Source organism: Procambarus clarkii, chromosome 23 (genome assembly GCF_040958095.1).
Source record: "Procambarus clarkii isolate CNS0578487 chromosome 23, FALCON_Pclarkii_2.0, whole genome shotgun sequence".
NCBI classification, from domain to species: Eukaryota; Metazoa; Arthropoda; class Malacostraca; order Decapoda; family Cambaridae; genus Procambarus; species Procambarus clarkii.
The window spans coordinates 9464925-9480625 of NC_091172.1; the positions used below are offsets into that span (position 1 = coordinate 9464925).

Sequence of the window (15701 nt, forward strand, 5' to 3'; positions counted from 1 at the left end):
ATGACTCTTTGACCCTTTGTTAAATCACGACTAGTGCCCAGAGAAGTGTGAAATTTTGCATACCAGGGCAACTTTTGGTGCGGAATACAGCAGTCTAATCAGAAATGTAGTTTGGGTAGCCATTCAGCTACCAATCTATGCTAATATCACTGCCATTATATCTCAAAATATCTCAATATGCATCATTCCCAATTTGGTTTTGAATGACACCATTGGATAGAGCAGGTTTTTCTGTACAAGAGTAACTTTTATGAATTCCTAGTTCAGCCACAGGACTCTGAAAATGACACTGCTATATGTGAGGTGTACGTGCATTGTAGGCTATTGCAGGCTGTCAAATCTAGAGCATGGCAATTTGCAGAAGGCAAATTTATCCATTATTAGTGTAATCCTTGCTTTGATCCATGGTGGCTGAGCTACTACCAATCTAAATGATTGGCAACCCCATCGCCTAGGGGCCATGCCCGATAGCCAGGCAAGGCTAGCAACGGGCTGGCCACTTTCTCGCAGGTTCCCAAGCCTGTGAGTTGGGTGTCTGACAGGTTCCCAAGCCTCATGTGGAGTCTTATCCTAGGATTATCCTCTACAGTAGCTACTGTGATTGGTCGCAAATCTTTTCGCTTTACATGGCATTTCTTCTTGAAGGTATTGCAGCAAGGTTTTTGCAAAAATTCAAATTTCGTCAACAGCAAAGCTTCATGATGGAGGCATACTTGAGATTCTCCATCCAAGTTCAGTTCACTTCGCTTTGCTATCAGTTTTTGATCTTCTGCACTATAATGTTTTAGAAACTTCAAGCCTTTGTTGGAAGTGTAGGTTGTCAAGTGACATTCAGAAGAGCCACGCTCGTGGTTAGCAATAGCACATGGCAGTAAACCAATGGAATCCTGATTCATGAGGTATCTGTAATTGAATTCAATTCAAATTATTTAACTAACTGACTACAGTAATTTCAAGTGAGACCTGTAATACAATAATATTAATATTGCTTGTTATTTATTTGTGTATTTATTGCAAGTAAATACACAAATAAACAAACAGCAATGTTTGACCTGCTGACACGATAGTACAAAGATGTAAAGATAAATATACAACAGGAACCAAAAATAGCACTGATTGTTTAATAATAATTCTGAATCCCACCCAAAAATGTTCTACCCATTGAAGCTTAAATTTTTTCCAATCAGTTTGGATATCAATTTGCTAGCAGTCATGATCAGTGCACAAAGAAGATGAAGAATCATAATTTGATTTTTTCGATATCGCACCAAGGTATGTCATTTTCAGAGTCCTCTGACTGAACTAGGAATTTAGATCCCAACCTAAATAAAAGTTACTCTTGTACAGAAAAATCTGCTCTATCCAATGGTGTCATTCAAAACCAAATTGGGAATGACACATATTGAGATATTTTGAGATATATTGGCAGTGATATTAGCATGGATTGGTAGCTGAATGGCTACCCAAACTACTTTTTTGATTACACTGCTGTATTCTGCACCAAAAGTTGCCCTGGTATCCCAAATTTCACACCTCTCTGGGCATTAGTCAAGATTTAACAAAGGGTCAAAGTTTGTAATTTTTGTGGTATTTACGCATTAACAGGATGAGAGCCCATTTAATATGGACCTGTTATTTAAGAACCAAAGAAGATTGAGCTCTAATATTTTGCAAAGTGTCATTTGGAGTCTAGGGCTGTCTTACTACAAAATTTCATGGCATTTGAAGAGAGTCGAGTGGGAGCCATAGGTGACTTTTTGGTGATTTGAGATGGAATGACCATGATATCTGAACCTTGTACATAGTTTGTTATCACAATTAGGATCTTCTATGACACTATCATCGTAAAGTGAAGCTGTGAGCATCAACTGCATGCACTACTTATGGTCGCCCTCTCTGAACTGAGGTCCTCATACCCAGGAATTCTGGCCACAATTTTTTTCCAAGATGGCATTTGTTTACTGGAGGCCTGAGTCCCTTTTATCCTTGGAAGTTTTAAATCTTAAGCAGTACTGTACTTTAAAACATCTCCAACTATGATACACAGTTTACAGATACAGTAATTAGTGAGTTCATTCCCAGCCATGTCATGCAGTGGAAAGGTTAATGTAGAGCCTAATTTTATTATGTACCTACCTTGAGGTTACCTTGAGGTGATTCCGGGGCTCAGCAACCCCGCGGCCCGGTCGTCGACCAGGCCTCCTCGTTGCTGGACTGGTCAACCAGGCTGTTGGACGCGGCTGCTCACAGCATGACGTATGAGTCACAGCCTGGTTGATCAGGTATCCTTTGGAGATGTTTGTCAAGTTCTCTCTTGAACACTGTGAGGGGTCGGCCAGTTATGCCCCTTATGTGTAGCAGAAACGTTTTGAACAGTCTCGGGCCTCTGATGTTGATAGAGTTCTCTCTCAGAGTACCTGTTGCACCTCTGCTCTTTAACGGGGGGTATTCTGCACATCCTGCCATGCCTTCTGGTCTCGTGTGCTGTTATTTCTGTGTGCAGGTTTGGGACCAGCCTCTCTACTATTTTCCATGTGTAAATTATTATGTATCTCTCTCGCCTGCGCTCAAGAGAATACAGGTTTAGGCTCTTTAGTCGGTCCCAATAGCTTAGATGTTTTACTGAGTGGATTCTAGCAGTAAAGGATCTCTGCACGCTCTCCAGGTCAGCAATTTCTCCAGCTTTGAAGTGGGCTGTCATTGTGCAGCAGTATGTAGAAATGATAAACTAGGTTGCCACTAGTTTATGGCCCCATATCCTCTGTTTTCTTTGGAAACTGAGGCAGATGTAAGTCCTGTACAGGCAGATTACAACTTATGAACGGGATGCCTTCTGAAAAGGCATTTGTAAGTCAGCCATTCGTAACTCGCAACCAGGTTTCCCAAAGGTGCAATGCTATAAATGTGTTCCTAGTCCACCAGAAATTAACAAATAAATTGTACTTTTTAGGGACAAATAATATAAGAAACACTGATGTTTGTAAGTCAGTAACCCCCTGTATTTCACTTTTTGGGGTCCCTAAAATGTTAGTTCATAAGTTTGGGTCAATTAAACATTTAACCCTTAAACCACTAACTGTTTGCTTAACCCTTAAACCACTAGGTGACATCACCAGGGCACTCAAGAAAAAAATTGTTCTGAAAAAAGTTGTTTTTTCTTGTGATATTGTTAATTAGTCTTCAGGAAGCACAAAAATCCAAATAAAAAGTATCTTTTAATAAAAAGTGGTTAAGCTGTAATGGCCTGGAGAAGTTGCATATTTTTAGGTAAAATGAGTTGAGGTGCCACATAGGACTAACTTTGTTGATTAATTTTCATTGTTTCTCACTTTATTTATTTAGTTTTTTCATGCTAACAGGTTGTATTTGTGTGTCAATGGTACTGTCTATTATGTATAGCTTTGCAAATATAAGTATGTATGGATATATGAGTATAGATATACAGACACCCACATACTTATTCATAATAATACATTGTGTAATTACCTAAGTGTAATTACAGGACGAGATCTACGCTCGTGGTGTCCCGTCTTCCCAGCACTCTTTGTCATATAATGCTTTGAAACTACTGACGGTCTTGGCCTCCACCACCTTCTCACTTAACTTGTTCCAACCGTCTACCACTCTATTTGCGAAGGTGAATTTTCTTATATTTCTTCGGCATCTGTGTTTAGCTAGTTTAAATCTATGACCTCTTGTTCTTGAAGTGCCAGGTCTCAGGAAATCTTCCCTGTCGATTTTATCAATTCCTGTTACTATTTTGTATGTAGTGATCATATCACCTCTTTTTCTTCTGTCTTCTAGTTTTGGCATGTTTAATACTTCTAACCTCTCCTCGCAGCTCTTACCCTTCAGTTCTGGGAGCCACTTAGTAGCATGTCTTTGCACCTTTTCCAGTTTGTTGATGTGCTTCTTAAGATATGGGCACCACACAACAGCTGCATATTCTAGCTTTGGCCTAACAAAAGTCATGAACAATTTCTTTAGTATATCGTCATCCATGTATTTAAATGCAATTCTGAAGTTAGAAAGCATAGCTTAGGCTCCTTGCACAATATTCTTTATGTGGTCCTCAGGTGATAGTTTTCTATCTAGAACCACCCCTAGATCTCTTTCTTTATCAGAATTCTTTAAAGATTTCTCACATAATATATAGGTTGTGTGGGGTCTATGTTCTCCTATTCCACATTCCATAACATGACATTTATTAATATTAAATTCCATTTGCCAAGTGCTGCTCCATCTACTTATTTTGTCCAGGTCTTCTTGAAGGGCATGACAATCATCTAAATTTCTTATCCTTCCTATTATCTTAGCATCATCAGCAAACATGTTCATATAATTCTGTATACCAACTGGTAGATCATTTATGTACACAATAAACATCACTGGTGCAAGAACTGAGCCCTGTGGTACTCCACTTGTGACATTTCTCCATTCTGATACATTGCCTCTGATTACTGCCCTCATTTTTCTATCAGTCAGAAAATTTTTCATCCATGATAGAAGCTTACCTGTCACCCCTCCAATATTTTCCAGTTTCCAGAACAACCTCTTATGTGGAACTCTGTCGAAAGCCTTTTTTAGGTCCAGATAGATGCAGTCAACCCAACCATCTCTTTCCTGTAATATCTCTGTGGCTCGATCATAGAAACTGAGTAAATTCGATACACAGGATCTTCCAGATCGAAAACCATACTGTCTGTCTGATATTATATCATTTCTCTCTAGGTGTTCTACCCATTTAGTTTTGATTAGTTTTTCCAATACTTTCACTATTACACTTGTCAATGATACAGGTCTATAATTGAGGGGGTCTTCCATGCTGCCACTTTTGTAGATTGGAACTATGTTAGCCTGTTTCCACCCGTCTGCTACGATTCCTGTACACAGGGATGCCTGAAAGATCAGGTGAAGTGGAATGCTGAGCTCAGATGCACATTCTCTCAGAACCCATGGTGAAACGCCATCTGGGCCAGCTGCTTTGTTCTTACCGAGCTCCTTGAGCATTTTTTCCACTTCGTCTCTAGACACCTCTATGTGTTCTATGTTGTTCTCTGGAATTCTTATTGTATCTGGTTCCCTAAAGATTTCATTTTGTACAAACACACTTTGGAACTTTTCGTTTAGTGTTTCACACATTTCCTTTTCATCTTCCGTGAATCTATTTCCCATTTTCAACCTCTGAATATTATCCTTTACCTGCAATTTGTTGTTTATGAATTTATAGAATAGACCTGGTTCTGTTTTACATTTGTCCGCAATCCCTTTTTCAAAATTTCTTTCTGCCTCTCTCCTCACTGCCGTGTAGTTGTTTCTCGCATCTTTGTATCGCTGGTATGTTTGGGGGTTCGGCCTCTTCCTGTATTGATTCCATTTTTGTGTCTTTCGATCTCTAGCCCTCTCGCAATTTCTATTGAACCAATCCTGTTTCCTAGTTCTGCATCTCTGTTTTGGTATAAATTTTTTTGTGCCTTTATCATATATTTCACAAAACTTGCCATACATCTCATTCACTTCCTTGCCTAGCATCAAGTCTGTCCAATTATACTCACTAAAAAAATTTCTAAGGTCACCATAATGTCCTCTCCTGAAGTCTGGTTTTTCAACTGCTTCAACCTCCTTATTTTCTTCCAGCTTATAACGCATTGCATACTTTATTCCCAAAAAGACATGGTCACTTTTACCCAAGGGAGGAAGGTACTGAATGTCAAATATCTCTTCCTCCTTCCTGGTAAATATCAAATCTAGCATGGAGGGAACGTCCCCTTCCCTCATCCTCATAGCTTGTTTAACATGTTGATACAAAAATGTTTCCAGGATGAGGTCTACAAATTTACAGGTCCAAAAATCTTCTGTTTTAGCTTCATATGCTTCCCAGTCTATGGATTTCAAGTTGAAGTCACCGACTATCAACAGTCGTGATCTATCGTTATCCGCTCTCGCTATAATCTCTCTCATTATTGTTATAAGACCTTCACGTTTACTATCTAGCTCCTCCTTTGACCATGTGCTGCTTGGCGGTGGACTATATGCATTTATCATCATTAGTTTATCATCCTCATAGCAGATCTCTAGTGCTATTATGTCAACTTCTTGTGGATTGGCAGTCATTATTTCCTTCACCTTTAGGTGTTCTTTTACCAGCACAGCAACGCCACCGCCTTTCCTAATTTTTCTGTCCCGTCTCCAAATTGCGTAGCCCCTTGGGAATATGACCTCATTTAAAATTACATCTTCAAGTTTTGTCTCCGTGAGTGCAACAATGTCTGGTGTCTGCAGCTGTATTACATCACTTAACTCCAGTATCTTCGATCTCACTCCATCTATGTTGGTGTATGCAATCTTCAGGAACTTGTTCCCCCTCTCCTTATTCTTCACTCCCCCTCTCTCTATTGATTTTGTTGGTTTGCCTTTATGTACCACTTTACTGGTTTGCCTACCCCTATCACTTTGTAGAAAAAAGAATTTATTTCTTCTTCATTCCTGCTCTCATTTAAATGTTTTGCCTCGGCGAGGTTCAGTTTCAGCTTCTCTCTATCTTCTTTTGAAAGATCTCGTCTTAACGACCACCCTTTCCCATCCTCATCCCTTTGCAATTTTCTAGCATTCCTTAGTACTTCTTCCATCTGTTTGGCACCGTTTAGGGTGATCCTCAAAGGTCGATCTTTCCCTTTTACGTACCTGCCTATTCTCCTGTAGTCGCACACATTCTCTCTGTTTGTAAGACCTTCCACGAGGCCAACAATTTTATCTACTACTTTAGCTTCTTCTACAGCTCTTTCTGACCTAGATGTTATCGCCTTTTCTTTGCAGCCAAAAATGATCAGGGACTTACTCCGATCAACTGTGTTTTGCACCAACTTCGGGTTAGATGCCAATTCTTTCCTCACTTCTAGCCTAATGTTTGTTTTATCTTGGTTGCTGCAGTGTTTGACTTCCTTTACTGCTTCTTCTATTTTTTCCTTCTCCTTGGCCACTTGTGCATAAGTGAGTTGCATATCTTTCTTGCACTGTTCTATTCCCTGTGTAACTTCCTCCATCTGTGCTGACAAAAGCTGTTTCTCCTGTTGAATTTCCTTGCCTAACCTATTGTAGTCATTTATGTTTAAATTTACTTTAACTTCTTCCAAAGCTATTTTTAAGAGTTTATTTTCTTCTTCTATGGCTTTGCAATTTGTTTCCAATTGATTCTTATCCTTGCGCAAGTCTTTCACTAAACCCTCAAGACATAAAACTTTGTTATTCAAATGGTCATTACTTTCTTTCAATTTACTAATTATTTCTACATGAGAGTTCACTATAGTATCTAAATTTACCAACTTGTTATGTAGACTACTAATATCAATGCTTTCTTCATTGAATCCCTCAAAATCAAGCTCTGTTTTGTTTTTCCCCTTGCCAGTGGCCATCTTGAATGTTCTTCTCTGCACTGTAAACACTAGGGGCAACTTTTTCTCATCCGATTTTTCACTTCCCTTAGCACTTTCCTGTTATCTCACCTATTTTTCAAGAGCACTATACCTTTATGTTCTCTGGGACACCACTCACTACCATCAACCTGTACTACAATACTTAGGATTGTTGAAATATGCTGGAGCTCCTCTGCTGCAAGTGTTGACCCTAGGGGTGTCCGTGTAGGGTAAGTGTAGATATGATAGAGCCCAATAGGCTCAGGAACCTGTACACCTGTTGATTGACGGTTGAGAGGCGGGACCAAAGAGCCAGAGCTCAACCCCCGCAAGCACAACTAGGCGAGTACAGTATATATATATATGTTGTACCTTGTAGCCAGACCGCATTACTTGGCCTGCTATGCAAGGCCCGATTTGCCTAATAACCCAAATTTTCGTGAATTTATATATTTTTGTGATTTTTTTTATGAAATGATACAGCTATCCATTTCATTATGTATAAGTTAATTTGTTTTAATATGAGTTAAACCTAACGAAGATATATAACCGAACCTAACCTACCCTACCTAACCTAACCTACCTTAACCTAACCTACCTTAACCTAACCTACCTTAACCTAACCTACCTTAACCTAACCTACCTTAACCTAACCTACCTTAACCTAACCTACCTTAACCTAACCTAAAGTAACATAACTAAGTCAATAATTTATGTTCTTAAAATAATATAATAATATTATTTCAATTAAACCAATTGGAAATTTGTTATTGAAAATAAAGAAAATCACTCGGCCTATTAGGCAAATCGGGAGTTGCATAGTAGGCCGAGAAGTGCATTTTGCCTACTAGGTACAACACATATATATATATATATATATATATATAATATATATATAATATATATATAATATATATATAATATATATATTATATATATATATATATTATATATATATATATATATATATATATATATATATATATATATATATAATATATATATTATATATATATATATATATATATATATATATATATATATATATATATATATATATATATATATATATATATATAATATATATATTATATATATATATAATATATATATTATATATATATAATATATATATTATATATATATATAATATATATATTATATATATATATATATATATATATAATATATATATTATATATATATATATATATATATATATATATATATAATATATATATTATATATATATATATATATATATATAATATATATATTATATATATATATATATATATATAATATATATATTATATATATATATATATATATATATAATATATATATTATATATATATATATATATATATAATATATATATTATATATATATATATATATATATATAATATATATATTATATATATATATATATATATATATAATATATATATTATATATATATATATATATATATATATAATATATATATTATATATATATATATATAATATATATATTATATATATATATATATATATATATATATATATATATATATATATAATATATATATTATATATATATATATTATATATATATATATATAATATATATATTATATATATATATATATATATATATATATATATATATATATATAATATATATATTATATATATATATATATAATATATATATTATATATATATATATATATATATATATATATATATATATATATATATATATATATATATATATATATATATATATATAACGTAAAACTCACACCCCCAGAAGTGACTCGAACCCATACTGCCAGGAGCAACGCAACTGGTATGTACAGGGACGCCTTAATCCGCTTGACCATCACGACCGGACAATAAGGAAGTGATAGCCGAAGCTATTTGAACTACTTCCACCTGGGGACCATTCAGGCTTGTTTGCATTTGTGTTCCTCACGTGTGCCCCAAAGAATGAGGTGATTTGATAAAATGCTATGCCCAAGATTACTATCCGAGTGCCGGCGGGGAAGTGGTTCAAATAGCTTCGGCTATCACTTCCTTATTGTCCGGTCGTGATGGTCAAGCGGATTAAGGCGTCCCTGTACATGTACATACCAGTTGCGTTACTCCTGGCAGTATGGGTTCGAGTCACAACTCACGGGGTGTGAGTTTTCAGTTGTATATAGTCCTGGGGACCATTCAGGCTTGTTTGCATATATATATATATATATATATATATATATATATATATATATATATATATATATATATATATATATATATATATATATATATATATATATATATATATATATATATATATATATATATATATATATATATATATATATATATATATATATATATATATATATATATATATATATATATATATATGTCGTACCTAATAGCCAGAACGCACTTCTCAGCCTACTATTCAAGGCCCGATTTGCCTAATAAGCCAAGTTTTCATGAATTAATGTTTTTTCGTCTACCTAACCTACCTAACCTAACCTAACCTAGCTTTTTTTGGCTACCTAACCTAACCTTACCTATAAATATAGGTTAGGTTAGGTTAGGTAGGGTTGGTTAGGTTCGGTCATATATCTACGTTAATTTTAACTCCAATAAAAAAAAATTGACCTCATACATAGAGAAAAGGGTTGCTTTATCATTTCATAAGAAAAAAATTATAGTAAATATATTAATTCAGGAAAACTTGGCTTATTAGGCAAATCGGGCCTTGAATAGTAGGCTGAGAAGTGAGTTCTGGCTACTAGGTACGACATATATATATATATATATATATATATATATATATATGTCGTACCTAGTAGCCAGAACGCACTTCTCAGCCTACTATGCAAGGCCCGATTTGCCTAATAAGCCAAGTTTTCCTGAATTAATATATTTTCTCTAATTTTTTTTTATGAAATGATAAAGCTACCCATTTCATTATGTATGAGGTCATTTTTTTTTTATTGGAGTTAAAATTAACGTAGATATATGACCGAACCTAACCAACCCTACCTAACCTAACCTAACCTATCTTTATAGGTTAGGTTAGGTTAGGTAGCCGAAAAAGTTAGGTTAGGTTAGGTTAGGTAGGTTAGGTAGTCGAAAAACAATTAATTTATGAAAACTTGGCTTATTAGGCAAATCGGGCCTTGCATAGTAGGCTGAGAAGTGAGTTCTGGCTACTAGGTACGACATATATATATATATATATATATATATATATATATATATATATACATACATACATACACACACACACACACACACACACACACACACACACACACACACACACACACACACACACACACACACACACACACTATATATAAAATAAGCCTAAATCTTATTTTATATACTAAATCTCTAAATTGCACATAACACACATTTTGCCTCAGATATATACATGATAATGACCCATTTGCTGTTGCTAAAAATTTAGAGTCTCCTCTATAGCTGCCCTAAACATTCAGACACTGGATGGTGATGCTTTTCAAGCAATGGCCATAATTTTCTTACTAAAGCTGTAGAAAGAAAATGATTTTTTTCAAGATGGAGGGTGATTACTTGTGGTCTGAGGAAGCAAATGTGAGCTTTATGAATGTGCTTTACTATTTTAAATATGCAAGTCATACTGTATATATGATTTGCGCCATTACGTGACAGTTACTCCCTACATACATGTGTGTTTTGCACACTTTAAGGGTTAAAAATAAAATAGTGCTTTGAGGGAAGTACTGTATAGAGCCCCAGACATTTGACAGAAAGTACTATTACAGGTGTATAAGTGTTCCATGACGCACAGTGTAATCACAATATTTATTAAAGAATTACATTCATATTTATGGCTACAGATAATGAAACAAATTTTTTTAAATAGCACAGGTAAAAATTGTATTGCTGTATTGGAATTGTGTACTTTTACAATGGTATGAACATTGCTAGGTTTTTCTTGTGTTGGAAAACTGGAAGTAACACTAACATAATTTGCAGCATTGAGAACTTGAAAGAGTGAAACATGGCTACAGCTGAGAGGATGGTGGTAATTGTTACTGGAGGGACAGGCCTTGTTGGTCAGGCCATTCAAACTGTTATTAAGCAAAACAGTTCTAGTAATGAAAAATGGATCTTCCTTAGCTCTAAAGATGCTGATCTCAAGTAAGTATAAAGTAGATACTGTATTCAGAATTTTATATGCGAAGTTTAAGAATTACATCCAAAAATACATCTGAACTTGTCTTATTTAAATTCTACTGATATAGGGAAAATTTATGTATAAAGTACTATTTTTATGCTTGATTATTTTATATTTATTAGGAGAACTCCTCAGTGGCTCCCTGAGCATAACCACTTCCACACAGCCTTAGCTCAACACACCAGGCCTTTAAGACCCATCCATCACCTACTGTCAACCAGGACCAGAAACTGGCTCTCACTGAGGATGAGGGGGGAAGGGGGAGGGGGAGGAAGCAGGGGATCAGTTGTTATCCACAAAACTGTGCACCCACCAAAAAAACACAGTTGCAACAAAATAATAATACTGTGTACCAGTAATGCTTAAATGAAATTAGGCACCCCTAGGTAAAAAACCAACATTGATTGTAATGAAATAGCTCTTTCTGGAAGAAGCTCTGGAGACTGCCTGAAGCCTCCAGGGAAGATGGACTGGTTGAAGCTTTAGGGAGCTTTATGAAGCTCCCTGAAGCCTCCGCTGAGACGACTTCCCACTACAATACCGAGTCACATCACCCATAGGAACCCTGTATGGTCCACCAGGCACCAGAGCCAGAACCTTGCCCCCTCACAGAGGCACAGGTAGCTGGGGATTGTTAAGATCTCCACACAGAGAAACATCCATAAAGTAAGCAAAGCAATATAGACATGGTTCACATAAAATGAAGCACCAAAACAGCCAAATAACTCTGCAAGTGATTTTCTTGAAATGAGCTCAACCCCCTTAGTGTGAAATGCTGCCAACAGGTGACAATCCAGGAGCTCCATACTTCCACACCAGCAATGAGTCGATTCAGAACCGATACATTCTGGATTTGTCCCGTCTGAACCGGTCGATTCCTTGCCCCTCTTTTTGGATGACTTTGTCTCGGGTCCGTCTGGTGCTCAAGCTTGGATGATTGCCCTGGACCTCAAGAATGCCTACTGTCCCTTCCTTATTCATCCAGGGTTCAGGGATTGGTTAGGTTTTGCTTACCTACTACTTTCAGGCTCTCCCGTTTGGGCTGATTCTGCCACCATGTGTTTTTACGTGCTTGACTCGGGTTATAGTGGCCCGTCTTCATTTTTCCCATTCAAGAACTGACTTTTCTCATTCAAGAACTGGCTGGTGGCTCCCCGACTCACCCAGGCTGGCTCCTCCCTTCCCCCAACAGGGAAGAAGGGGTGGAGCTAATAAGTGAAGGGAGGTTAATTGGGTGAGGTTTTGCTTATTTGTTTTCTTTGTGGGGGGGGGGGAGTTCTTTTGATAATTTGAGGATGTAGGTCACATTTTTTAACCAGGAAGTAGTCTGTTTTGATTCGCCTACCTCTCTGGGTGCCTTCCTTGGTCGATAGCAAGATAACAAAATTTAAATGTAAAGTGTTCATGGGCCATTGCTCTCTGTGCCTCTCTGAAGGGGCCAGGTCATGGCTCGTGGGCCTCAGTAGGCATACAAGAACTCTGCAACTGATGATTCTGAGTAGTATGGCACTAAATCAGTATAGATAGCTTCGGGGAGCTGACAGGGCTCCCCACAGAAAAGCATGTAGAATCATGGCTGGTAATAGTGCTTTAGCAAACCATAGTTGGGAAAAGGATCACAATATTCATTTTAACAAGTTTGAAATAATCTATAAAAGTACAGTGGTACCTCAGTTTTCATATTTAATCCTGTTACGACCCTGGGTTCCTCAGTGGAAACCAGAGGTCAGAATTGAGCTAAATAAACTACCTTATAGTATTGGGAACGCATGGCGAGCTGCATTTGTAGTATCTTCCCAGCCAGACATAAGACGATTCTTGTTTCTCACAGAGCATGTAAAGACTGAGCTTGGGGTTGATTATTAAATAATAAAAGAGGCACCAACTATGTTTACTAATACTTTCTAATCATTTGTAAAGTTCCCAGAGATGGAACGAAATCGAAAAATACTAAAACCGAAACAAATTTTCCCATAAAAAATAATATAAATTGAATTAATTCGTTCCACACCCCCAAATATATTAACTAAAAAATCCTTTTCATACAGAATAATACTCGTAGGTACCTTAACTTTATTGAGGACTCTTGTTGACATATGGAAGACAGTGAGGAAGGGGGGAAGTGGACAGGTGTTAGTGTTTGGAAGGGAAGTCTCCTTCCATTATAACAGCAGTGATGACATTTCTGGGGGAACTCTTTCTGTTACGTTTTGCAGGCATACCACTAGGACCTGGTTGTGGCTCACTGCTTGCTTGTCTTGCTAAGAATCATACTACAGACACTTGTTTTCCCTATGTTTTAACACTTGTCTGTAGTGAGACATCACATTGACTATGAATGCTCTCTTGTTTTTCCTCTATCGTCATCCTCACAACTATTTTCTTAGGTTGAACATTACCACTGACATTTTTGGGACCCATGGCATGATATATAATAAGAAGAACTTTTATGTTCAGAAACCAAAAAAAGCACAAAAACAATGAAATTCTTCACAGAGAATTCAAGTGTGATCATCACTAGGCGGGAGACACTGGTAAACTATAGCGTCACGCTCTCGTTAGATCCATACGTGTATAAACAAATTCCGAAAACCAAGGCAAACAACGAAAACCAAATTGAATATTTTGAAGAAATTGAGTGCGAGAACTGAAAAATACGTAAACGGACATACGAAAACTGAGGTTCCAATGTAATAATATTAGAACTACAAGGAGTTCTAATAAATTCTCTGAATACTTTTACTGGTAACAAAAGCTTTACTTCAGAGCATACCTTTACAAGAAAAACTATTCTAAGTGAATTAAAATTAGATCTGAATAAGGGGATGAATGTAAGTAATCCTAATAGCTGCTTTCCTTTGGGTATGGAGAGCATTACTAGGGATAGCATCCAGATAAACACCTCTAACAATAACAACTCCAGTTTTTAGAATATAAGGATTACAAAAAGAACGCCTTATCATATTTCCATAAAAGACATCACCGCAGGTGCATCGGCAGTCGGGAATAGAGGTGACATGATCAGGAGATAAAGAAGGATAAGAGGATTGGATCTAGGGAAGCAGCCGCTATTGGTACTGTTAATGGCTAGAAAAAGCCTCCACTTATGGCCTATTCATGCCCATGCCACCTTTAGGGTGGCTTAATCTATCAATCGTCATCTGCAGTTCCGCTCTTGGATTGGTGCATTCAAGGACACCATCCCCAGATCTCCAGTATCAGCTATGGATACAGATAATGGCTCCAAAGAGCCTCCACTTACAGGCTCACTATAGCCCGTGCTATTTGGAACTTTTTGTTCTGAGTAGCTGAATCTAAAAACAACAAGAACAATAGGCTAGTAACTGCATTAGTCATTGAGATGCAAGTCTCGTCCTAACCACTACTGAGACCTTGACAAAGCACTCAAGAGAGTGCAAAAGACTTGGTGTAAATCTTTACATAAAATTCACAAATACATAATAACATGGGATAAAAATCCACACTTATGTCTATGAGAAGACACTATTATTTCTTAATAATAATAAGTTAACCGATGACTATGGTGGACCACAAGGCTCAAACCTGTTTATTAGAGTTTCTCCATTTTTCTGTTGGAAATATTTTTGGTATACTTGTGTGTGGAGATGGGTTTCTCTTCCTCCTTATCTCCTTATCTACCCCAATATCTGCTTTGGATACCTTGCCCCCCCCCTCCCCAGAGTGAGGGTACATGCTGGCTGAGACCATGGGGTGATGTGGGCTGCCTTCTGGTTGTGGTCACGCACAACATGGTAGAGGTATTTACTTTGAGCAACAACTGTTTTTCTTACTTACCCGGGAGTACCTAATTTCTTTAAACATCTTTAGAGTTTTCTCTGTATTTTGTTGTTCTCTGATCCCCCTGCTTCCCCTCACCTTATATAGTGGGCCAGATTCTGGTATCTGACTCCCTGTAGGTGATGGATGAACCTTGGAGGCCTAGGTGTTTAGATAAGGCTTGATGAAACCAGAATTAGGCTCAGGAAACCACTGTGGCTTCACCAAACAAGGAAATTTCATTACATTCTGAACTTTGTGTTTTTTCAAA

General features: G+C 36.7%; 1 protein-coding gene across 2 annotated transcripts in view; it reads left to right on the plus strand.

The window, feature by feature from the left end:
• The window catches only part of Gmer (GDP-L-fucose synthase-like protein), a 37304-nt gene that overhangs the window by 4667 nt on the left and 16936 nt on the right, over positions 1 to 15701 (plus strand). The window contains exons 2-3 of one of the 2 annotated variants that reach the window (XM_069329863.1): positions 3503 to 3637; positions 11431 to 11595. In XM_069329863.1, the coding sequence (XP_069185964.1) occupies positions 11456 to 11595 (140 nt within the window). In that variant the 5' untranslated portion in view covers positions 3503 to 3637; positions 11431 to 11455. The remainder of the gene's footprint in view (positions 1 to 3502; positions 3638 to 11430; positions 11596 to 15701) is intronic. The other variant, XM_045751539.2, reaches the window with a different exon arrangement.